The following is a 24918-nucleotide window of genomic DNA, read 5'->3' as shown; positions in this document are numbered from 1 at the left end:
GGCAAGCAGGACCTCGATGTGCACCCCTGCTCTGCTTGGAAAAGCTCCTCACAGCCTTCCCAGAGCGACAGAGGGTGCCAGGGACACCCACCTACGTCAGCCTGGCCCTAGCAGAGTTAGCCAGCCCAGGGCCGTGAGTGGTGTCCTACCACCCACTCAGACACAAGCTCCCCGCAAACACCCCAAATGTCATCAGCTTAACTGAGGGATGGGACAGTCTGGAACAGATACAGGTCACCTCAATATTGTAGCTCAGAGGAACAGAGAGTGTTGCTTTTCCATAGTCAAGGATGCTGTGGCTCAGGGGAGGCGGAGACCCTTGACCAAGGTCTGTTACAGAAACGTGGCTCAGGATGGGCACTTTGACACAAGTTATCATCCTAGCACTCGCTCAGAGCCTGAGGCAGGAGCTCCAGCCTTGGCTACACAGTGAGTTGGAGGCCAGCCTGGGCTACATAAACCCTTATCTCAAAAAAGAAAAAAAAACTCAAATCTCAGGTTGGTGGCTGTGTTCCCCTGAGGGTCCCGGGTGATATCTGGAGACACATGTCACACGAGGGGAGCTCCAGGCACAGAGCGGGTGGGGTCAGGGACACTGCTCAGCACACTCCAGAGTCGAGGATATCCCACACAGAGCACCCAACCAGACATTCCCACACAATGAGCCCAAGGCTCCTCAGTCTCCAGTAAGACGCTGACACAGATGCTCACCAGCCCCGGATTCAGGAGTCAGCTAAGTCATCCCCAGGTCCCAAGGAACTTGGCATACATAAGGTCCCCTCCTGGAGTCCCCATCTCCCCCTGCCACCTGGCTACCGGGAGCCACTGTGTCCATCTTTACTCGAGTCCTGGGGATTCGAACCCAGGCCTTCACACATCTTACTTAGGTAAATACTTTATCCGCTGGGCCAACTTCCCAGCTCAGAGAACCTGTCACCCCGCCCAACCCCACACACCCCGAGTCCTAATGACCATCACAGGGGCTGAGGTGACAGTTTGGTCAGGACCTGGAGGTGGGTGTCAGCGCAACCACCTGTCTCTGACATCCGTTCGCACTCAGCAGAGATCTCAGTCAGCATTTATACCCCTGAGCCCCACCTGGGCCAAAGGGCACTGCACTCCAGACGTAAGGTCCCCAAGGGCCAGAGAAGGGGGGCAGCCCCGGAGCTGAGTGGAGAACCAGCCAAGGCCAGAGGGGAGGGGCCGACAGAAGAGGCAGAAGCTACCAACTGCAGATGTCCCCATCCTGACTCCCCAGATCCACTGGGCCAACTCTAGAGACTGCAAGCAATCTCAGACATGAAGATCGCATCTCCTTGCTTCCCCAGCCAGCAGGTCTGAAGCAAGGTGGACAGAGGTGGAATTTGGGGACACATCTATACTTGTGGGCCAGCCACAAAACGCCTTTAGCCAGGAGGCAGAAGCAGGCGGATCTCTGTGAGCTTGAGGCCAGCCTGGTCTACAGAGTGAGTTACAGGACAGCCAGGGCTACACAGAGAGACCCTCAGAATAAAAACAAACCAAAATCAAGGTGACTACAGAAGGTCAGGGGCTGCGGACCCAGGGAGAGATGGGGTTAGGGACAGAGGGGGTCCCCTCTTTGGTCCCTCAGCTGTTCACCACCCACACCAAGCACACATGCATTGTTGGGGTCACTTGGGTGGGACGGGAGTGCCCCTGGCTCTCCACCCTGTTGCATGTCACCTTTCCCTTCCGCCCATTGTCCCAGAAGTCACTGGGGACCGTCAGGGTCTGTGTTTCACTCATCCTTCGCTTTAACACAATTCTTTCTTTTACTTTTTGGGGTCACCATGGCCGCATGAAGCCTCGGTGAGGGCCAAGGACCCCGGGGAGGTGGTTGGGTACTTACTTTTAAGATCTCAGGGGTTGAAGGAGCCGCCGGAGGCTTGCAGGCTTGGCTTTATAGCCTCGCCGCGGGCTCCCCGCCAGGTTATTAATAGCGAGGCAGTGTCTTGCCCAAGTATGGTCAAGAACTGAGAACCATGAACTTGGCCAGGCCACATCTGCTCTGAGCACCTGATCCGGGCTGTGACGGGTGGGGGTGGCACATACCAGTGTCCTCTGACCTACATGAGGCTAAAGCTGTGTGTGTGTGTGGGGGGGGTTCTCCCCAAACCACAAATAGAACGATCTGTAGTGACATTAGCCTGTCATCCTGGCACTTCAGATCTGGGGTACACAGTTCAAGGACAGCCTGGACTAGGTAGAGTTCCAAGGGTACAGTGAGACCCTGTCTCAAAGACATAAAAATCAATTAACTTGAGACTCAATCCTTGGGACCGCTGCTACCGAGGCCCCCACAAACTTGAGGTGTCTGGTTACCATCTTGGGAAGCACGGGGACTCACTGGAGGCTGCACGGGTTTGCCGGGAATGGGCTGGGCTAGATGGGAACTGGAGGCAGTAGCCAGGGCGCCTCCAGTGGCCTCCTGCCTCCCTCGGACCAGACAGGGACCTGTAGCAGGCGCGGGACCACAAGCCCACCCTAATGGGATAAAGCCTTGACACCGGAACAGGAGCTGCATACCAATGGCTGGCACACCCCCTTTCTCCAATTCCAAGCTGAGCCTCTTTGTTCTGGAATATTCCATGTCTGCCTGAAGCTCAGCACAGTCTTCTCTGAACTTAGCTAATATTAATGGAGAGACTGATCTCAAATAAGGCTCAGTCCTGCGTCCTGAGGGTCAGCACATCATATTTGGGGTAAAACCAGGGCTTATCAGGAAAGCCTGTGAAGGGGCCTGTGGCGACAGCTTTAATCTTTATTTTTTTAAAAGATTTATTTATGTATTATGTATACAGTGTTCTGTCTACACATCTGAGGGCTCCAGATCTCATTATAGATGGTTGTGAGCCACCATGTGGTTGCTGGGAACTGAACTCAAGACCTTTGGAAGAGCTGCCAGTGCTCTTAACCTCTAAGCCATCTCTCCAGCCCAGCTTTAATCTTTATTAACTTTTGATTTCTGTGGAGCCCTGACAGTCCTGAAATGCACTATGTAGACGAGGCTGGCCTCGAACTCACAAAGACCAAGCTCCCTTTGCCTCCCCAGGTCTGTGCCATCACACCTGGCTTTTTAAACATTTAGAAAACGTTATTTATATGTATGAGCTTGTGTCTGTGCACAAGTGCGCACCCTGTGCCCGTAGAGCACATCGGATCCCCGAATCTACAACTACAGGAGGTTGCGCGTGGCTGTGGGGTATGGAGCTCGGACCTGGATCCTCTAACCCGGCAGCCAGCATCCTGACTAGACTAGGGCGGCCTCTGCCGCTAATCTCCACCGCCGTGAGACCGCGTCTGTAAGGCTTTGCTGGGACCGCAGGGGCTCACGGTCAAACCAGGTGGGGTCTGAGCGCGCCGGAGGTGCACAGCTGTTCCGCCCACGCCTGCGGTTCAGCACAGAGCTAGACTAGAGGTGGGACTGGAAGCGCCGTGCGCCTTCACTACACAGACGGAAACCCAGGTCTCCAGGGACACCAGGCAGGACACTGGGTCAGCTCACAGCTCAGGGACTTAACTGCTCCGGGATGTTGTAGTAAACGCTGGGATGACAGGCGCATAATGTTTGATCTCTCCCGTGGTGAGGCCTTTTGTGTCTCTTACTTGCTGTGTGACACTCCAGGGGACCTGCTGTTTTTAGTTCAACTTCACTTGTCTGTCAACTGTGGGTGATGCCACCCATGGCGTGTCGCGTGGCACAGAGCATGATCTCCAGGGTGGGGACCCTCCGGGGTCGTGGGAGGGGGGTGGAGACCACACACCGTGTGGGCTGCTCGCTCCTACCCTCCCCGCGGAGCGTGGAACACAACGCGGCAGTACGTGGAAAGTAGCTTTATTCCGGGGTTGCGCGGGGGTCCGGGGTGCGGGGCTCCGCGGCCGCAGCCTAGCGCACGCCGCACTCGGCCTGCAGTCGCTCCTGCTCCAGCGCGCGCACCAGATCGCGCACAAACTGCACCTCGGCAGCCACCTGCGCGGCCAGCGCGTCGTAGCGGTTCTCCAGGCGACCCAGGCGGCGCTTCAGGCCCCCGGCACCCAGCAGCGCCGCCCGCGCCTCCTCCTGCGCGCGCGTGCGCAAGGCCTCGGTGCGTCCCAGCTCTGTGCGCAGGCGCCGCAGGTCGCGACCTAGCCCCGCGCTCCCGTCCCGGCAGCGAGCCTCCCGCTGCTCGGCGGCCGCGCGCAGCGCGCACACGCGCTCCCGGCACTGGCGCCGACCGCGCTGCAGCTCGCGCAGCCCCTGCTCCGCCGCCGCCACGTCCTCCAGCACGCGCGAGAAGCGCTCGAAGCTGGCGTAGCTCGTGTTGCGTGGCATGCTCGAGTGCGACTTGAGGCTGTATTCGCGCAGGCGCGCCGCGCGCAGCCGCCGCCGCTCCGGCTTCCGGGCGCCGTCCTCGCGCCTTCGCACCTGAGGGGAGCGGAGCTTAAGGCAAGGGAACCACGGCCGCCCGCCAGCCCGCCCGTTCCCGGGGTCTCGAGGCCCCACCTTGATCCACGAGTGCTCGAGGCTCTGCGCGATTGTCATCCTCCTCCTGCAGGATGGGGCGGGTTAGTGTTTGTGGGACCCCCACCTTCAGCCTGGCATGTGACCCGTCAGGGCGACTCGGGTCATCGCTGACAGTACCCCGTATCGCGGGACGCCACCCCGATTCCCATTCATCCACCCTTGCCCCACCCCATCCACCTAGGAACGTGGAGGAGCCCGAAAGGCTGCAACCCTGTTGTCCCCAAACCTTCCCCCAGGCTGGCTGTACTCTGCTAGGCCCCTGCGGCTTTATGAAGAGCCGTGGACACTGACGCCCTGGAGTCCGCAGGGTGTAGTAGAGGCTGGTGAACACGGCAGGTAACAAGGGAGTAAACCTGCCACCTAGTGCCCTGGAGGGGGAGGCAAGATGATGAATTCAAGGCCAGCCTGGACTACAGCAGACCCTGCCTCAAAATTACAGCAAAAGTCCCCAAACCAAAACCCAGGTGTGGCCAGCCGTTGAGAGGCCACCGCCGCGGTCCGCCTACTTGGGGTCTTTGACCAGCAGCTTGCGGATGAAGTCCTTGGCCAGCTCGCTGGTGCTGCTGAAGTACTCCTCGTCAAAGTCGTAGTTCACCGCCGAGATGTTTGTCAGGGTCTCCTGCTTGGTCTCCCCAAGGAACGGGGACGCCCCACTCAGACTGCAAGGGGACAGGGCGGAGGGAGAGTCAGCTGATGGAGCTGGCACCCCACCCTCTCCACCTTGGCGCAGCTAGGGCTATCTGGGAATGGGACCTCAACTGAGAGACTGTGTGTTTGTGGGCGGGGGTTCACCGTTGATGAAGGACTAGGCCACAGTGAGCAATGCCAACCCTGCGCAGGTGGTCCCTATAAACCAGGGGTGCGCAAGCCACAGGAGCAAGTCGATAAGCTCCACGGTTCCTGTGCGACTGACTGGTCACTGTGAGAGCAAACCCGTTCCTCTCCAAGGTGAGTTTGTCACAGCAGTAGAAACCAAACTGGAATATGTCCTGACCCCAACAATCCAGCACACTGGTGCTATGGAGGAGAAGCAAGAGAAGCATCTCCAAGGAAAGGACAGGACAGACCTTAGGGTAATCAACACTCAGTGAGGGGGCTGTGGGCATAGTCAGGACAGGGCCCACCCAGAATCCCCAGTGAGGGGGGATTGGGCGTGGTCAGGACAGGCCCCGCCCAGAATCCCAGTGAGGGGGCTGGGGGCGGGGCCGGGGGTCCAGCCACAGTCAGAGTGAGCCGCTCCTTCCCTGGCTATCTCCCAGTGTCCTTACAACAGGTCCCAGCCCAGACCCTGTCCCCCAGCAGGTGCAGCCCGGGGCTCGTCCCAGCACTCACAGGATGTAGGTGATGACGCCGATGCTCCTGTAGGGGGCAGAAAAGATGGGTCAACATGACCATAGCCGCACCCTACGCCTAGGACACAGCCTCCAAATCTCTAGGACCAAGGGTTCTAAGAGTGTGGTCAGTGTCAATCACAGGGTCGCCTGAGCACCTGGGCCAATGCCAGGACAGCAGGTCCACAGAACCTCTGAATCGATGTGACCCAGCATCCGCCTGGCCGGCTCTGGATGCAGTGGGTCACTATCCTGTCAGCTGGGAGACCCTCAGGGGCAACCTGTGAGGGTGCAGACCCCACACACCAAGGTCAGCCCAGGAGGCTCATCTCTTCCGTGGGGCCGTCCAGTGCCCACACCCTCACTAGGCTGTCTCGGGCCTGTACTGGGTACAGCTAGGGAAGGAGGGAGCACAGCAGGGGAGGGCGGAGCAGGACCTCACACCCACCACTCACCACATGTCAGCCTCCAAGCCCAGAGGTTCGTAGTTGACAATCTCGGGGGCTGTGGAAGACAGGGTCGCAGAGGCCGGTCAGGCTGTGATGTGCAGGGGCCCGCCCCACCCAGCGGTGTCCGTGCCTGCCCCTCACCCACGAACTCGGGAGTGCCGAAGATGTTCTTGAACTCGCTGCCGGCCTCGATCCTGTGTGCGATGCCAAAGTCGATGAGTTTGATGCGCGGGCTGGCCGCGTGCTTGTCCAGTAGCATGATGTTCTCAGGCTGCAGGAGGGCAGGGGGTGATGTGACCCCTGGGGACACCCCCAGCCCCACCTCCCAGCGCCCATGCACGCGTACTACCTTCAGGTCAAAATGCGCAATGCGCTTGGAGTGCAGGTAGTGGACTCCGTCCAGGATCTGCTTGAGGAACTGCGTGGCCTCGTCCTCCGTCAGCGACTCCTTCTCGGCCAGGAAGTCGAAGAGCTCGCCGCCGGACACCAGCTCCAGGATGAGCACGACGTCCGTCTTGTTCTCGAACACATCGTGCAGCGTGATGATGTTGGGGTGGCGGATCTCACGCAGGATGCTCACCTCGCGCTCGATCTCCTCCCGGCTCACACCGCGCCGGCTGGACGGCAGGCGCCGCTTCTTGATGAACTTGGCCGCGTACTCCATGCCCGTGCCCTTCTGCTGGCACTTGCGCACGATGGCAAACTGGCCGCTGCGGGGGAGGGGACAGCTGAGCGCCGCAGACGGAGCCACAGTGCACTGTCCTCGGGGCTCCCACAGCAGCAGGTCTGCCCAAAGAGCCAGGACATGTGGCTGGGGGAGGGGGGAAGGCTCAGGGGAGACAGTGAGGCCAGGGAGCGCCAGGGATCGGAGAAAAGTCAGGTGGGGTTAACCCCATTGCTAAGGGAGAGAGGAGGGTCCCTGGCCAGGGAATCCAGCTGCCTCAGTGAGCTCCGGGTTCACTCAGTGAGCCACTCTGTCTCAAAAAACCAGGTGACATAAAAGTGGGATTCCTCAGACTGACATGGAGACCACGGCTTTAACCCCAGCACTCAGGAGGCAGAAACAGACAGATCTGCCTGTCTTGTGAATTCCATGAGAGCCTGATTTACGGTAGTGAAATTTGTAGCAACCCAGGAAGATACTGAATGTCAACCTCTGGTCTCCACACACATTCTAAATACTCTGTGTATCAATCAAGCCAGGTGTGGTGGCACCTGTCACCCAGCACTCAAGGGCTGTGGGGGGGTCTCAACTTAAAGCCCAGCCCCTCACTCCAAGACGGAAGCCCCTAGGATAGGAAGCCCACACCTCATCAGTTTCAGGAAGTCCCTGAAGTCAACCAAATGCACTAATCCCCCCTCCCGATTTATGTAAGTATAAGGACTCTAACTCAGACCAGCTGGGCTGCCTGGGGGCAGCTCGCCCTGGGAGAACGCTGCCCACTCGGGGAAGGGGGGTTGCCCACTGGCTGTACAGTGCATTCCAAACTCCCAGCACTGACAGGAACACAGCTGTCTGTTTCTGCTGTCCGTAACCCTGTACTGGCTGGATTTTGTTGACTACACAACCCTAGACCTAACATGGAGGAGGGGCCTTGCTGTGGGATACTACCTATGCAAAGATGCATTACTTCTGTTTATGTTGTGGAATATTGCTGCAACTAGGCAAAGATGTTACAGACCCATTTGCTTTGCCTGCCTAAGGCACCTGATTGGTCTAATATAGAGCTGACTGGCCAATAGCGAGGGAGTAGAGGGACAGGTAGGGCTGGCAGGCAGAGAGTAAGGAGGAGGGATCCAGCCTCTAGAGAATGGAGAGAAAGGAGAGATAACGAGAAAGAGGGAGACACCTGGGGCCAGTCGGGTAACCGCCAGCCAGACAGGGAGGAGGACATCCAGAATGAAAGGTAAAAAACCCGGAGGCAAAACACAGATGAAGACAAACGGGTTAAGTTATAAGAGCGAGCAAGAAATGGGCCTAAGCTTAGGCCAAGCATTCATAACTAATATTTAGTCTTTGCATCATGATTTAGGAGCTGGTTGGAGGCCCAAGAGAAAGCCTGCTCCAGGGCCTCCCGAGAAAAGGCATGTCTGTGGGGCATTTTCTCCACGATGACTGATGTGGAAGGGACCAACCTGCCGTACTTCCTTCCATCCCTGGGCTGGTGGTCCCAGGTTCAAGAAGGAAGCAGGCTGAGCCAGCCATGTGAAGCGCACCCTCGGCAGCCTCTGCATGAGCGGCTGCCTCCAGGGTCCTGGCCTGACTTCCCTCAGGATGGGGCTGCCCCGAGAGCTGAGCAGAAGTCTGTCCTCCCAAACATGCTTTCCGTGTTTCCTCACAGCAGAGACCACAACCAAGACAGCACCGAAACCCACGTTCCTGCAAGTGACCCCAACAAAGCTCACTGGGTCCCCAATTTGGCTTTAGTGCTGTCCGTACTCGGGTCTGTCACTGGTTCCGGCTGCGCGAGGGGACATCTGTCACCCTCTCCAGCAAAGGCACCACAAAACAGTGAGTGCCCAACAGGGACCAACAACCAAAGATGAGCTCGGGAGGGCCCAGCACGCTTGGGCAATGGCACACAACGGAGGCTGGGTGGGGGTGGGATGTACCAGGGGACAAAGGCGACCTTTCCCTATGGGGTACAGGTCAGTGTGCCTCCCTGCTGGGTCAGCGGACCTACAGTGGTTGGGGACACAGTCATGGCTGAAGTCTGGGTGACGACAGTGAACATCCGTGGATGTTGTTTGCCTGTTAAGTAGCACGGAGTGTTTCATCAGCCTGGTGAGTGGGGTCCGGTGAGCATGGGGGTGCCCTGCACAGAGGGACGCACAAATGTCGCGGTCTGTGAGAGCGTCAACAGGGCTGTGCAGAGTCACATAGGTTTCAGGTTGAGGAGGCAGAAGCAGCCGTCTGAGAGGATGGGATGATGCCACAGCTGTTCCTTACAGTTGGGGACCCTCAGAACTGGATAGTGTGGATGTCAGGGGTGGAATAGCAGAAAAATTAAAGATTTTTTTTTTTTTTTTTTTTTTTTTTGGTTTTTCGAGACAGGGTTTCTCTGTGGTTTTGGAGCCTGTCCTGGAACTAGCTCTTGTACACCAGGCTGGTCTTGAACTCACAGAGATCCGCCTGCCTCTGCCTAAAAATTAATTTTTTTTTTTTTTTTTGGTTTTTTTTGAGACAGGGTTTCTCTGTGGCTTTGGAGCCTGTCCTGGAACTAGCTCTTGTAGACCAGGCTGGTCTCGAACTCACAGAGATCCGCCTGCCTCTGCCTCCCGAAAATTAAAGATTTTAAAAGTGACATTTGGCCAGACAGTGGTGGCACCCATCTTTAATCCCAGCACTCGGAAAGCAGAAGCAGGCAGATCTATGAGTTTGAGGCCAGCCTGGTCTAGAGCTAGTTCCAGGACAGGCTCCAAAGCTACACAGAGAAACCCTGTCTTGAAAAGCCAAAATAAATAAAGTGACATTTGATACCCAGTTCACCAGGCCATGAGATGTTGTTCATTCAAGAGCTGAGGAAAATGTCTATGTATCAGAAGTCTCAGGACCTGGACAGAGCTTCAGTGCCTTTGGTGTGTCCCTTGGTAGGGCAGGACCCCTGTGCTGTCAGAGAGCCTTTATCTTAGACTAGCATGTGAACTACGGAAACAACTAAAAACAAAGAGAAAGCAACCCAAGGGACCTGGCATGCTGCTCAGTGGATTCACACTGGGCCAGGGTCCTCAGGAAAATCAGCAGACCGAGACAAAATGCAGCACTTCTGAGCCTTTGCAGGGTCAGGGGCCTGCCGAGTACTTCAGCATGGTAAGAAATGGGTACGGGGCGGGGAGGATGCTGGAGAGATGGCTCAGAAGTTAAGAGCATTGCCTGCTCTTCCAAAGGTCCTGAGTTCAATTCCCAGCAACTACATGGTGGCTCACAACCATCTGTAATGAGATCTGGTCCCCTCTTCTGACAGCAGGCATACACACAAACAGAATATTATATACATAATAAATAAATATTTTTTAAAAAAAGAAATGGAGCCGGGCGATGGTGGCGCACGCCTTTAATCCCAGCACTCGGGAGGCAGAGGCAGGCGGATCTCTGTGAGTTTGAGACCAGCCTGGTCTACAAGAGCTAGTTCCAGGACAGGCTCCAAAGCCACAGAGAAACCCTGTCTCGAAAAACCAAAAAAAAAAAAAAAAAAAAAAGGATACAGATAATTGCTAGAGCACCCTACCCCAGGGACAGGAAGGGGGTCTCAAGGCTGGGACTCCCCTAAATGGGTGGCTGGGGCGCTTGCAGGGTGACTACATGGTGGGTTGACTGGTCTGCGGATGCTGGTATTGGGGCTCTGGAATGTTTTAGAAGTTTCAGTTCTCGGGGGGCTCAGATATACAGCAGGGGTGAAAGGGAGTAAACCTGCCCAGCTGGAGGTGGCTGCAGGTTGGCCTGAGCCCCAGAGCTGCTATGAAGGGCACCGTCCTCCCTGTCTTGATGCTCTTCCCACCTTGTGCTGTGGGACTCTGCTGTCCTTGGTGAACGGGTGGCTGTGACCTACAGGTGACGCAAACCCAGCACTTACGTATTCTACACACGTAGACACCCACGCATGTGTGAGTGTCATGAAAGAATGGCATTCACGCCGGGCAGTGGTGGCCCACATCTTTAATCTCAGCTCTCAGGAGGCAGAAGCAGGTGGATCTCTGTGAGTTCGAGGCCAGCCTGGTCTACAGAGTGAGTTCTAGGACAGCCAGGGCTACACAGAGAAACCCTGTCTAGAAAACCAAAATAGAAATAAACAAATAAAAAGACTGTTGGGCCGGAGAGATGCTTGGTGGTTAGCGCACCTTCCTGTCTGGAAAACCAAAATAAAAATAATAAGCCGGGCGGTGGTGGCGCACGCCTTTAATCCCAGCACTCGGGAGGCAGAGGCAGGCGGATCTCTGTGAGTTCGAGACCAGCCTGGTCTACAAGAGCTAGTTCCAGGACAGGCTCCAAAAAACCACAGAGAAACCCTGTCTCGAAAAACCAAAAAAAAAAAAAAAAAAAAAAAGAGCTAGTTCCAGGACAGGCACCAAAGCTACAGAGAAACCCTGTCTCGAAAAACAAAACAAAACAAAAATAATAAAATAAAATAAAAAGGCTGTTGGGTTGGAGAGATGCTCGGTGGTTAGCACACCTTCCTGCAGAGGACCCAGGTTCAATTCCCAGTGTGCATACCGGGCTCACAGCTGCCTGTGACTCCAGTTCTTGAGACCCAACGCCCCCTTCTGGCCTCCACAGGTACTGCACACAGATACTTGCTGAGGATGTCATAAGCCAAGGTGAAGACTGAGTCTAAAGTGTCCCCTCCCTGTGGCTGAGCCGTGGTGGCCCACACGAGCTGCAAAGGTGGTTGGAGAGAATTGCACCCTGAATTCTCCCAATGACGAGCAGGGTGTCAGCCGGTCGGAGGCAGGGCCTATGGCTAGGACTATTCTTTTTGGTGGCTGCTCCGGTGCTCACTGAGACTCACTAGTCAGGCTCTGGGGACGGAAGGACAGGTTCACAGCTGGGTTCGCGTCCTCTCAGGACCCAGAGACCATGAGGGGGGGCTGGGCTCCCCAGGATTAAAACCATCTAAGGGGGATCCCTAACAGCGATCCCAGGGCGCTCCACCCTGTAGAGGCCCCTTAGACAGGAAGTCGCTGGGTCCTCCCTTCCTGGGAACACGGGCAGAAGGGGCTGCTGAGAGGAACTGTCACGCCAGCCACCTGGAAAGGCCGCTCTCCAGCCTGCAGCTATGTGGGCTGTCACCCATGCTGGGGTGGCCTTGGTGAGACAGCTGTCTTGTAGCCATTTCTGCTCCTGTACGTGACCCCAGTGAGACTCGTGGCTCACCACACCAGACGTTGGTGGTGTCCAGGGTTTCTGCCATTGGCTCCCTATCTGGGGCGAATTGACACTTCTCCTCTGCCCAGGAATAGAACCACCACCACCTAAGCTACGACTCCTGGTCTCAACAACAGCCAAATCATACTATGTAGCACAGGCTGGCCTTAAACTCAGTGACAGCCGGGCAGTGGTGGCACAAATCCCAGCACTGGGGAGGCAGAGGCAGGCGGATCTCTGTGAGTCTGAGGCCAGCCTGGTCTACAGAGCGAGTTCCAGGATAGGTTCTAAAGCTACAGAGAAACCCTGTCTCGAAAAAACCAAACAAACTCAGTGATAGCCCCCTGGCCTCAGCCTCCTGAGAGCTGGGGGAGGGGGGCTTCCACAACCCCCACTTTCTTTGATGACTGTCTTTGGCTGGTGGGTCTTTCATTTGGAGATGGGAGATGCTGCCCTGCCTTGTTCTCACAGCTGGGACAGACTTCCTGCAGGCTTCCCCAGGACCTGCAAACAGGAGAACAGAACGCACCTGTCATCCTAGTACTGGGGAGGTGGAGACGGGAGGATGGTGAGTCTGAAGCTAGCCTGGGCTACATGAGACCCTGTCTCAAACAATATGGAGCTGGTGCGACGGCTCAGGGGCAACCAGAGCTCTATTTCTAAACCTGCAGAGTGGGGGGAGAAGCGAGCTGTCCTGACCCCTGCATGCACACACAAATAAGCATAGTTTAATAAGTCAGGTGTGGCGGTGCACACGTCTTTAACCCCAGCACTCAGGAGGCAGAGGCAGGCGGATCTCTGTGAGTTCTCAGCCAGTCTGGTCTACAGAGGGAGTGCCAGGACAGCCAGGCCTGCACAGAGAGACCCTGTCTCGAAACGACAAAAGCACGGGCCTGCTCTGAGAGCCTGCATCCGTGTATCCACACCCGCAGCACACACCGTGTATCCACACCCACTGCACACACCGTGTATCCACACCCTCGGCACACACCGTGTATCCACACCCACTGCACACACCGTGTATCCACACCCAATGCACGGACCGTGTATCCACACCCACTGCACACACCGTGTATCCACACCCACTGCACACACCGTGTATCCACACCCGCGGCACACACCGTGTATCCACACACACGGCACACACCATGTATCCACACCCACGGCACAGACACCAACATGTTGTCCCCTGATGGAGTTGGGGCAAGGAGTCACAGGACTTGTGTCCTAGCGACTCACTCGCCAGGTCCCCAACACCATGGGGACTCCAGCAGCTCATTCCTGGGGTATGAGGAGTCACAGAGAAGCCCCTGGGACACTGAGGTACAACACGGATGAGGTCTTCTCCAGCAGGTGCGCCATGGCCCTACGAGCTAAGTGCCGCCATCACCCTGCTTCATGGCCGAGAACGGTGTTCAACCACGCCCACACAGGGCAACACGAGACTGGACCCTCCTCGCTGCAGGACACAGCCTGGCACCTGGGTGACCATCCCTCGCTTGCTTCCCGTCGTAGGACTCAACAGCTGAAACCCCACTAGATCACCAAGAACTAACTCTCAGCTGCAGCACAGAAGGACTGAGGCCACCTAGTCACTCTGCCTGAGAAAAGTGTCCACACATCAAGGCTACTCGGGTGGATGCAGCTGGCAGGGCTGAGGCAAGGAAGGGAGGAGCCACAGCTGGGGCACTGGAGCCCCTCGGGCCGTTCTTAGCTCCCGGCCTGCTCTACACTGGAGCTTCCAAGACCCTGAGTGTACAACAGCACCGGGTAGCCATCCTCAGCCACTGTGTGTGCCGGTCCTGTGGACCGTACCCCGTCACCAGAAATACAGGGATGGGCATTTCCTGGCATTGTTTCGGATCACAAAATACAAATCTTTCTCCCAGGCACGTAGCAATAGTCAAGTTTGGAGTTCAATCCCTGGATCGCACATGAAAAGCCAGGCGTGGTGGCATGTGCCCAGAACACTGCGCAAGGGAACTAGGGCTTCTTGCTCAGCTTTGCCCAATCACTGGGCTCTGCTAGTAAGACAGTGTTTACAAACAAGGCGTAGAGGCCTGCGGAGACCACAGCGGCCACCAGCACCTGCCGCTGAACCCAGCACCCACAGCTCACAAATGGGTGACGCCAGGCCTGGGGAAACACCACCACCTTCTGGTCTCTGTGGGAACTACATACACACGGGGCACAGAAGATGAAAATAAATCAGAAAACGGTGGGGAGTGGACAGGAGACACGAACTCGGCCTCCACCCTCACACATCACACCTGGGACCACGTGATGGAGAGCCAACGCCTGCAAGCTGCCCTCTGCCCTCCACATTCACGCTGCACACATAATCAACATCTCTCAAAATCAAAAAATAAAAATGCAGAGACGTAGGCAGGGGTGACTGTACAGGGCTGCCAGGACCTGGGGACACATCACAGCCTGTGACATCGTGGGGTCCTAGAACCGTTCCCAGGGTCTGACTAGTAAAAGGGCTACACTTTCCCAGTCTTCTGGGGAGGACAAGGGTTTGTGGAGGGTGAAGGCCCACAACAACCTGAGCTAAGATCCGAAATGTGCTCCGTATTTATTTCCATGCGCATTCTGTCCACAGGGTCCAGAAGGGGGCATCGGATCCCCTAGGACTGGAGTCGCAGATGGTCGTGAGCCGCTGTGTGGGTGCTGGGAACCGAAACCCAGCCCTCTGCCACAGCAGCTGGTACAGCGCGCTGACCACTGAACCATCCCTCCGGTCACTCCGGGTCTCAGTGAGCCTGAGATGGCTCTACACCCCCAGTACTGGGCTTACAGAGGTAATCCCCACACCACACGGTTGAGGGAGCCCTCCTTCTGGGGTGGGAGACACCCACAGCCTGAGCACATGGCTATCCCCAGAGTTCAGGGTCCCCACAGATTCAGGACTCTCCCCAGCAAGACAGTAAGTAAGGCTACATTATTTACATTCCGTCTGGATGACATCATGGGGAGAGCCCTGAGCTTCCCAGGCCAGAATTTGCCAAATAAGGTAGGGGGCCTCTTAGAAAGATGGGCCCGGTGGGCAGGGCGCGGTGGGCAAGGCGGGAAGGGGAGGGGGCTGGGTGTGGGAGCGGTGCCCACCAGTGCCTACTGGGAGGGGGAATCTGGCTTTCTCAAGAACACCAAGAAAAGCTGAGGGGACTCAAGGCTAAAGACAGGAGACCCGAGTCTACAGACAGCACGTGCAGTGTGGGGTGACACCTGTCACCAGCAGGTTCAATACCCAGGTCTGAGGCACATGACCTGAGCTCAGTCCCTGGGGCCCACATGGCAGAGAACAGACTCCAGAAAACTGTACATCTGTGGTATACACACAAACATGCACACCATAGCAATTACAAGGCCAGTCTGGGGTATGTGAGACCTTGCCTCAAACAATCAACCAAGGCCAGGTGTGGGGCCCAATGCCTTTAGTCCCGGTTTTCAGAGAGGGGGAGGGGTTCTCTGTGAGAAAAAGCTCCAGACCAGCAGAGACTCCACAGTGAAAAGTGTCTCAAGAGGAAAAGAAAAACTGAGTGCAGAAGAATCCCACAGCCAAGAAGGCTCGGGCGCCACCCTGCCTCAGGGCAGCAGCTGGAAGAACACACACCACGGCCCCACAGCTCACTCACAGAGGGAACCAGAGGAAAGCGACTCAGGCCCATGGCCATCTGGGAATCTGAGTGTGACACACTCAGTGGTCACACAAAGGACAGAGAGAGAGAGCACACCAGCAATGTCACTCACCTGCCCAGCTCCTCTCCCATCTCATAGTGGTCCTCAACATCTTCCTGCCTAAATGTGGACATGGCGGCCTGCCTTCTGGAGGACTCCTGGGACAGGGGGCTGGGAAGACACAGGGGAGAGAACTCTTCATCCGGGAACTTGGGGAGGCCCATCATCCCCTGGCACAAATGACACCCCCTAGTCGCTGCTCCCAGGTTTACTGTGGCCATCTAAAGCTCCCACCCACTGGGGAGGGGAAGGCTGGAGGACTAGAATTCCAGGGCATCCTCAAATACTCGGGGAGCCGGAAGCCAGGATGGGCTACATGAGACCATCTGTGTGCGCGCGCGTGCGCAGGGGACTGCCACGACGGCTCAGCTGCTGAGAGTGGGCGCTGCTCGTACCGAGTACCTGCGCTCGGTTCCCAGTGCCTGACCAGTTGACTGACCACCACGCCAGGTGACTTAACGCCCTCTTCTGGTCACCTCAGGTACCTGCACTCTAGCGCACCACTAAGAAACAGGCATAGATAAAAGTAAAAGCAAAAAAAAGACATTTCAAACAGTGACACGCAGAGCGCTGGAGTGCAAGTGTTCTCTACTCTCAATATTCTCACAGCCTCCGGTTACTGGGGATCCTCGCGAGCTTCCTAACCTGTCAATCATGCCCACCTGCACCCCGGAACTCAGGGGCGTCGCCGGAGCGCTAACGCATGCGCAGTCCTAGCGGTCCAGCCCCCGCGGCTGGAGCGTCCCGAGACCACCATGCCTCTCGCGTGTCCCCCTCCCCTGGCTACCGCCCTCGCCTCGTGTCCTCTGGATCCCCGACACGTTGCCCTGACCCGTCCATACCATCCACAGTCCGCGAGTCCCCGCCCGGCGCCAGTGTAGCCCCCGCGACCTCCTCCTGCGGAAGTCCCGGGAAAGCATGTACGCATGCGCCAACCGCGCCACGACACAACCGGAAATCAACGCTAATTGGTCCGTGTCTTAGCCAGAACCGAGTGCCGTTCATTGGCCAACATCACCAACTAGACGCGGAAGCCAGCACTCATTGGCCCAGTGAGCAGGAAGACGGCACCCATTGGCCAGCGGGCTTGTGCTGCCGTCATCCGCACTGAGCAATTGGTTGACTGAGTCTTCCGGCTCCGACCCGATTGGTCAAACCCTACGTCGACGTGGAAACCAAACTCCTGAGGATACGCTTAAGCGTGCGCCCTGCAAGTTACAGCCCAGGACGTGCTGGGCCTAGAGTCAAAGCCTGAGCAACTAAGAGCTCAGTGGAATGGAACAAAGTCTGTTCTGTCTCCAAGACTCAGGGTCACTGTAGTGTGCCCTGGAAGTCCCGCTCAGCACAGGATGGAGGAGTGCAGGGAGATCAACCACAGCTGAGTTTATTACTCCAAAGTGTCACAGTCATGGTCCCCAGGAGGCTGCCCACCTCCCATGAGCAACGCCCCCCCACTCCGCTCTGGGGAACTGCACTTGGGCCATAGAAGGACCCCACAAACCTCTGAATGTGTTTATTTATAGACTTTTGACATCCGAGCATTTCTGAGAATGACAGCGTGGTGTCCCGCCCACCCCATGGCCCGCCAGTCCAGCCTGCAGAGGGGACTTTGATGCCTTGGAATTCCAAAATAAATAGAATCCACGTGTTAGCGCACAGCTACGGCAGTTGGCCCCACAATCTCCGGAGCGGCACTATGGGACAGTCTCAAGGTATCTTCTGATGGGCGGGCACCGTGCAGTGTCCGGCAGTGCCAAGCGTCTACAGTTTGTCCAGGAAGTTGTCCAGCGCCGGGATGCCCTCCTTCAGGCCTTTGCGCTTGCGGGTCTCAGCGACTACTTGGCAAGGGCGGCTGCTGTTGTCAAAGGGGTCCCCAGGCAGGATCTGCCAGTGGTCGAACACACACTGGGGGAAGGCCTGGCCACCCGTGTTGGAGCGCAAATCGGCTGTGAAACCTGCACCAAGAGGCAAGAACTCAGCAAGGAGCCTAGCCCCAGTTCTGGGCCTCCCCATCTCCCTGCCCAGTGATTCTTTGGTTTTCTGTCAGATCTGCCTGCCTGTGACACCCACCCCACAAGATGTGACACAGGCATCTTGTTTTGGTTCTACTAATATGCAAACCAGCAACCTCAGGGAGCAGAGGCCTGGGACACCACAGGAGAGCCAGGGAAGGTACTCACCAAAGGACTCATTGACAGGCAAGTAGGCCTTGACCACAAACATGGGGGTGCCAGCCACCTGGGACTCCTCAAACACATGACCACGCTTCCTGTTCAGGACACCATAGATGCCACCCACAACTTGCTCAGGACACTGAGGGAAGAGAGAAGCAGTGAGAATCAGAGTGCACAGGAGGATGGGCAGGTGCCACACAGACAGGTAAGTTTACCTGTATCTCCACAAGGTAGATAGGCTCCATGAGGCGGGGCTGTGCGGTCAACACACTGGCATAGAGGCAGCGCCGGGCTGTGGGGATGATCTGGCCACCACCTCGGTGGATGGCATCAGCGTGCAGAGTCACGTCATGAACATCGAATCGCACACCACGCATGTTCTCCTCACAGAGAGCGCCCTAAGGAAAGAAAGCTGGCTAGTCACACCCCAATAATTCAGAAGCCAAGCTCCCCCACAGGCAGTCCGCGCAGGCCCCACGCTCACCTCCTTAGTGGCCCACTGGAACCCAGCCACCACGCTGTCCTTGATCTCATTCAGGTACTGCACACCCTTGGTGATGTCCGTTAGGATGTTGGGGCCGGTGCCGTCAGGCCCGAAGCACCAGATCTTGCGGGCTTCGGCGACGTCCCACTCGTACTTCTCGGCCAGGTAGCGTGCCCGAGCCTTGAGCTCCTGGCGAGCAGAGACTTCCCCCTTGTCGATGTCCTCAGCCAGGCCATCAGGGAAGGGCCGGGCCTTCATGTACAGCCGGTTGTGCTTGTTGGGGGACTTGGACAGGCACAGCACATTCGACTCCTCGCTCACTGTCTCCCGGTATGAGACAACAGGGTCCGATTTCTGCAGAAGGGAACGCCCATTACTGCTGGAAACATCTGCAGGCGGCAGCAGCAGTACCCTGAGGAGGTACCCACCTTGATGGGGATGCAGGCATGGTCTTCTTCCAAGTCCTTGAGGCAGATCTCCAGGTGCAGCTCCCCTGCTCCGGCAATGATGTGTTCCCCAGACTCCTCAATGATGCACTATGGGAACAGAGTCAGCTGGCACCGCCCTCCTCTCCCAGGGCTCCCTCCAAGACCTCACCACAGTACACCAGCACCAGAGCCTGAGGCACACCTGCACCATGGGGTCGGACTTGGCGAGTCGCTTCAGCCCCTCGACCAGCTTGGGCAGGTCGGCAGGGTTCTTGGCCTCCACGGCCACTCTGACGACAGGGCTAACGCTGAACTTCATCACACGCATGTTGTGCGCCTGCTCGAAGGTGGTGATCGTCCCAGTCTTCACCAGGAACTGGTCCACACCGACCAGCCCCACAATGTTCCCACAGGGCACGTCCTCGATGGGCTCCACATAGCGCCCCATCATCAGGATGGTTCTAGAGGGAGGGATGGAGGAGGTCAACAGGGCCATGAGGGAAAGAGTCAGGGCGCAAGTGCAGGCAGGCGCGGGACAGTGCTCACCTCTGGATGGGCTTTAAGTACAGGTCCTCCTTCTTCCCAGGTGTGTAGTTGGGGCCCATGATGCGGACCTTGAGTCCCGTGGACACCACCCCAGAGAACACTCTACCAAAGGCGTAGAAGCGGCCTTTGTCGGAGGTTGGCACCATCTTGGAAATGTACATCATGAGAGGGCCCTTGGGGTCGCAGCTTTTAATGCCTGGAGAGAGGACGCCAGGTCACCCTTTGCCGAGGCTGCAGGGCCCAGGATCTGGGTAGGGAGATGGACTGTGACACCTACCCATGGCGGCCTCATCATCAGGTGGCCCCTCGTAGAGCAGCTCACAGCGGTACTTCTGCGCGGTGACAGGGGACGGCAGGTGGATGGTGATCATCTGCAGCAGCGCGTCCCCTGCAGGCAGCCAGCGCCGCATCACTGCTTTGAGCAGCGGCTTGCCCTCCTTGTCCTTGTCCTCGCTGTCCAGCTTGATGTCCAGCTTCTCGATCAGCTTGGCTGTCTCCTCCTTTCTGAAGTTCATGATGGCATCGAACACCTGTCAGAGAGATGGATGTGGGCTTGGGATGGGAACAGGAGCGCAGCTTCCCGTGGCGAGGGTGCTCTGAGCTACTGCTGCCAACAGGCCAGAGCCACCTTCACCCACCTTGAAGATTGGGTCCAGGATGAGCTGGCAAAAGGTGCGAGGCAGCTTCTTCCCATCAGGGCTGTTTGCTGACTTGCTGAATTTGCCATTGGCTGGATCAAAATACCTTCAAGAAGAACGGGTCATGTTGCAGCTCAATGCACAGAGCCTCGAGAGGTACAGGACATGCGCAGGACTCACTCACCTGTCTCCCCACAGTTTCTTCATCATATCCTCCACTTTCTTGGCACGTTCGGCTGGCCCCAGTTGGCCCTCACCCTTGGCTGCAAATTTGGCTACATACATCTCTGCGAACTGCTTCAAAGTGAAGGCCCAGCCATGCAGGCCAGAGCCGAAACCCACGGTGCCCAGCACGGGGTCGATCTAAGGGAGAAGAGCAGCACTGATCAACACTGAGCCAGGAACAGTCCTCAGAAGCCCACCCCTGCCAAAGCAGCAGCACTGGCTCAGACACAGAGTTTCTTCAACAGACATCAGGTCAAAGTGAAGAATTTCAGTCATCATGTCCAAGGCCAAGGACTCCAGAGAGCATGGCTGCTGACCTAGCCCCACCCCCTCAAGGTGGGCCCCGCACCATGATATTGCCCATGGGCCCACTCTCGCCCTCGCCGTAGGTAGAGATGATGACGTTGACATTCTCCACGATGCGCTGGAAGGTCTGGTACAGTTCCTCAGGCTCCAACTGCAGCTCAAGTAGAGCACGGTCCATCTTGTTCATCATCAGCACAGGCTTGATGCGCTCGGCAATGGCCTGCCGCAGCACCGTTTCCGTCTGCACACAGACGCCTGCGAGGGAAGCGGGGGTTTTCAGTGGACATATGTAAGTGTGAGCCCATGAATGCTAGCAACCATGTCAGACCCCAGGAAGAGCACACCTTGTCCCCTGGACGGGCAGTAAGAGCTATTCCTCACTACCTCTGACCCTGAGGTCGCGCCCCTGCAGCTAGGCAGGGAGCTGAATGAACTACCCATGTCTTCCAAGAGCACCCTGGGCTCAACCTTCCAGTCCCTGTGTGGTCTGACTGGCATGAACTCGCCGGCTCCTCCTCTCCAGTCCAAGGGCGGCCCCAGTACCCCCACCTAAGTTTCCCTTGTATGTCCAGCATGTACCGCCTACCAGACACGCAGTCCACCACCACCAGAGCTCCATCAGTGACACGCAGGGCAGCTGTCACCTCCGAGGAGAAGTCAACGTGGCCTGGGGAGTCGATGAGGTTGATGAGGAAGCCAGAGCCGTCCTTGCTCTGCTTGATAAAGTTCAGGTCGTTCTCAGACAATTCATAGAAGAGGGAGATGGCGCTGAGGGGGAGGCCGGGGAGTCAGCCCAACAGAGTGGTGGTGGCCACTGCCCACAGGACCAAGGCATTCCCACTTGTCACCGTGCACTGGGCAGCAGGGTCCCTGTGGGCACCCCTTTCTCCGCGTGCAAAGGCAGAGACAGCGGCGGTCCCCGACCCCCACACCCCAGAAGCTCGCTTACGTGGACTTGATGGTGATACAACGCTCCTGCTCGTCCTTGCGGGTGTCGGTGAAGCGGGTCTCCCCAGCTCGCGCAGAGGCAATGATGCCGGCCTTGCACACCAGGGAGTCCGTCAGCGTGGACTTGCCGTGGTCCACGTGGGCGATGACAGACATGTTCCGGATGTTGGCTTTCTTGTCCATGATGGCACGGATCTGGTCTACCGTGAAGTTCACCTGCGGCGGGGGGAGGGGCAGCGGCCCGGGCTGAGCGCTCGGCCTGGCAGGCAGCAGCAGGTCGATAGCCCCATGGCCGTGGACTCTCGAGGGCGCACGCAGGCGCGGAGCCTCGGTTGTCGTTCCCAAGGGACAGTCCACGGCGTGACTCACGGTTGCAAGGCCAGCCCTGTCATGGCGGAGCCCACCGGGCCCGCCACCTCCACCGTAGGCAGCTGTGGGCGCGAGCCCTGCCACTCCGGCGCCCCGAGCCCGCGCTGCCTCTCCCGCGACGCTCGGGTGACAGGCAGGGCGCTGGAGAGCGGGGCCGCCGTGGGGACCTCCCACTCGGCTGTCAGCGCCGGGGACGCGCGTCCTCCTCCCCCGGCCCCGGCGTCCCCGCTCCGGGACGCGGCCACGTTAGCCGGGCGAGGCCCGCAGCGCGGCACCGCACGGCGAGCACGGGCCGCGCAGACATGGCGCCGGGCGCCTGTCCGCCTCCCGCCGCGGCCGCCATGTCTCCTCCCCGTCCTCCCGGGGACCCGCCACGGCCACCCCCCCGCCGCCGCGAGCGCCCGACTCCCGCCGCGAGCCCCGCCGAGCCGCGGTCACTCACCATGGTTGCGGATGGCGCCGGATTCTCACGGGCAGAACAGAAGGACGAGCTGCGCCGGCGATGGCGGCGGCTGCGGCGGAAGAGACCGCTGACGTCAACGCCCGGGCCTTTATAGGGCGACGCCGGTTGGGCCGGTCACGTGACGGCGCGCGCGCGTCGCGGCCGTGCCCGCTGGGGCGGGGCCGTGCCAGGCCCCGCACACGCGCGGACCCCGCGTCTGGGGATTTAACCCTCGCAGCGCCGCGGAGGCGGCTGCGGAGGTGGCGGGGCGTGGCCAGCTCGGTGGCTGGACCCTGCGCGACCGTCCCCGCCCTCGGGTGTTAAAGCTCCGCTGCCTCAGACCGCGATCACCTCCGCGATGATCCGCAAAAGGCCTTGGAGAACAATTAAAAGAGGACTTTGAAATTCGGACCTGGCCAGTGGGTTGGGTCAAAGTCCTGTTTCCTGGGTTTGAGGTTGTTGTGTAATATGATAGCTCTGGAGGAAGCTGGAGGAAGCTAGCCTTCTGGCTACAGAATACATAGTCTCACTATGTAGGCCATGCTGGCCCCAAATCAAGGCGATCTGCTTGTCTCTGCTGTCCCACCCCTGGGACTAAAGTCCTGTGCCAGCACACCACCAGGGCGACACCTTTTTTTTTTTGAGAGAGGATATCAGGTAGATTCTCTCTGCTCAATAGACTGTGGAAGTTGTCCTTGAATTCCTAATTCTCCTGGGGTCAGGAATACACACACACACACACACACACACACACGTAAAATAGAGCCGGGAACGATGGCACACAGACAGCTGTCATCCCAACACTTAGCAGGCGGAGGCAGGGGCATCAGGACTTCAAGATCATCCCTGCTACGTAGTGAATTCCGAGACCATCCTGGACTACATAAGACGACGCCTTAAAACCAATACAAACAAGACCTGCTGATTCTTGGAATCTCGTCTCTTCTAATTTTTATTTCTCTCTTGAGACGAGATTCAGTCGATAGCAGCCCTAGTGCCTGCGCCGCACCCGCACTCCGCCGGTCTCGCGCGGCCAGCAGGAGGCGCTGCAGGACCGCGCAGCGCGGCTGTCCCGGCCTGACCCTGGGCTCGGAAGCCTCCTGCACACAATAGGCGCTCACCGCTTCCCGCGTCCGTGCAGATCAACTCCCCTCTGGAAGCCTCAAGCTCCCCGGTTAAACGGAGGGGACACATGTGACCCTCCTAGGCTGCCAGGGAGGGAGAGGAAAGAGAGGTGTCCCAGCCTAGAACAAATAAATAAAGCAATACGGTTTTCGAATCTTGGCTCTAAAATAACTCGGAACTCGCCTCCGCCGCCGCGGTCTCTCAATGACAATGACAATTGACTGTCAAGCATGCAAGAGGAACGCCTAAACTCCATATGCCCTCTGGTCGCGATCTTGGGGGAAATTGCACCCTGATTTTTTTTTTTCCCTCAATACCGAGTGTCAGAGGCCTTGACGGTCCTATTTCTGGAGCGTGGGATCTTTGCCAGGCAAGATGCAAATATTCTCATTCAAAGAAGAATGGGCCCGGGTGTAGCGCGCTCTTTTGGCACAGGAGCAAAGCTGGGATCCACAGTACAGGAGTTCAAGGTCAGCCTTGGTTAGGCTGAACCTTCGTTTGAAAAACAAAAAACAAGCCGGGCGGTGGTGGCGCATGCCTTTAATCCCAGCACTCAGGAGGCAGAGGCAGGCGGATCTCTATGAGTTCGAGGCCAGCCTGGTCTACAAGAGCTAGTTCCAGGACAGGCTCCAAAAACCACAGAGAAACCCTGTCTCTAAAAACCAAAAAGAAAAAAAAAGAGGTGATTGGGGCCATACTTGGAGGGACTGTCCTGTCCTCAGAAAGTTTTCTTTTCTTTTCTTTTTTAACTTTTTTTAAGATTTATTATTTATTATGTATGCAGTCTTCTGCCTATATTCTGCCTGCAGACCAGAAGAGGGCACCAGGTCTCATTACAGATGGTTGTGAGGCACCATGTGGTTGTTAGAAATTGAACTCAGGACCTCTGGAAGAGCAGTCAGCAGCGCTCTTAACCGCTGAGCCATCTCTCCAGCGCCCCCCCCCCAAAGTTTTCTAAGGTGAAGCAGAGGACTGTACAAATTTCCAGACAACTTTGACTTCGCAGCAATATGTAGTCTCAAAACTAAATAAAGATGGTGAGATCGGTGAGGGAAAGCGCTTGTCCCCTGCTGATGACCTAAGACCATGGTGGAAAGAGAAGGGCCTTCCACGAAGTTCTCTGACCCATGTGTAAATTGCCGCACGACATCATACAGCCTGAATAATAAATAACAAAGTGGTCAGGCTGGGCTGGGCTCCATGAGAACAGGGTGCACATGTCCGAGTCCTGGGTTCCATTTCAAACAACCACAGAAACTAGGCATGCCAGCACCCGGAGACGCAAAAGGTGGGGTCAGAAGGTCAAAGTCAGCCTGGGCTATTG

The 24918-nt window shown here is 57.3% G+C and overlaps 2 protein-coding genes and 1 non-coding gene across 4 annotated transcripts; all 3 read right to left on the bottom strand.

Moving 5' to 3' along the window:
* Positions 1 to 3840: 3840 nt before the first annotated feature.
* On the bottom strand, positions 3841 to 16850 carry LOC130876478 (death-associated protein kinase 3). Of its 2 annotated transcripts, none has more exons than XM_057773036.1 (9): positions 16752 to 16850; positions 15922 to 16020; positions 6655 to 7015; positions 6447 to 6576; positions 6312 to 6360; positions 5858 to 5884; positions 5032 to 5184; positions 4505 to 4550; positions 3841 to 4426 (listed from the first exon to the last, which is right to left on the bottom strand). In XM_057773036.1, exons 1-9 carry the CDS (start codon positions 16835 to 16837, stop codon positions 3908 to 3910), a joined length of 1470 nt encoding a protein of 489 aa, XP_057629019.1. In that variant the 5' UTR covers positions 16838 to 16850; the 3' UTR covers positions 3841 to 3907. The 2 variants fall into 2 exon arrangements, with proteins under 2 accessions (XP_057629019.1, XP_057629020.1); XM_057773037.1 differs by lacking the exon at positions 16752 to 16850 and adding an exon at positions 16305 to 16544.
* Positions 16851 to 17397: 547 nt separating this feature from the next.
* LOC130875851 (elongation factor 2) lies at positions 17398 to 22613 on the bottom strand. The gene is made up of 14 exons (XM_057772117.1): positions 22470 to 22613; positions 21660 to 21874; positions 21297 to 21478; positions 20754 to 20965; positions 20364 to 20542; positions 20180 to 20285; positions 19819 to 20071; positions 19542 to 19737; positions 19198 to 19456; positions 18996 to 19103; positions 18568 to 18921; positions 18299 to 18481; positions 18090 to 18222; positions 17398 to 17864 (listed from the first exon to the last, which is right to left on the bottom strand). Exons 1-14 carry the CDS (start codon positions 22470 to 22472, stop codon positions 17671 to 17673), a joined length of 2577 nt encoding a protein of 858 aa, XP_057628100.1. The 5' UTR covers positions 22473 to 22613; the 3' UTR covers positions 17398 to 17670.
* LOC130876648 (small nucleolar RNA SNORD37) lies at positions 20624 to 20687 on the bottom strand. The gene has a single exon (XR_009057307.1). It is a non-coding gene; the product is annotated as a small nucleolar RNA SNORD37 (small nucleolar RNA).
* Positions 22614 to 24918: the final 2305 nt, after the last annotated feature.

The sequence above is a fragment of the Chionomys nivalis genome, chromosome 6 (genome assembly GCF_950005125.1).
Source record: "Chionomys nivalis chromosome 6, mChiNiv1.1, whole genome shotgun sequence".
NCBI classification, from domain to species: Eukaryota; Metazoa; Chordata; class Mammalia; order Rodentia; family Cricetidae; genus Chionomys; species Chionomys nivalis.
This window is presented reverse-complemented; position numbering and strand designations above follow the sequence as displayed.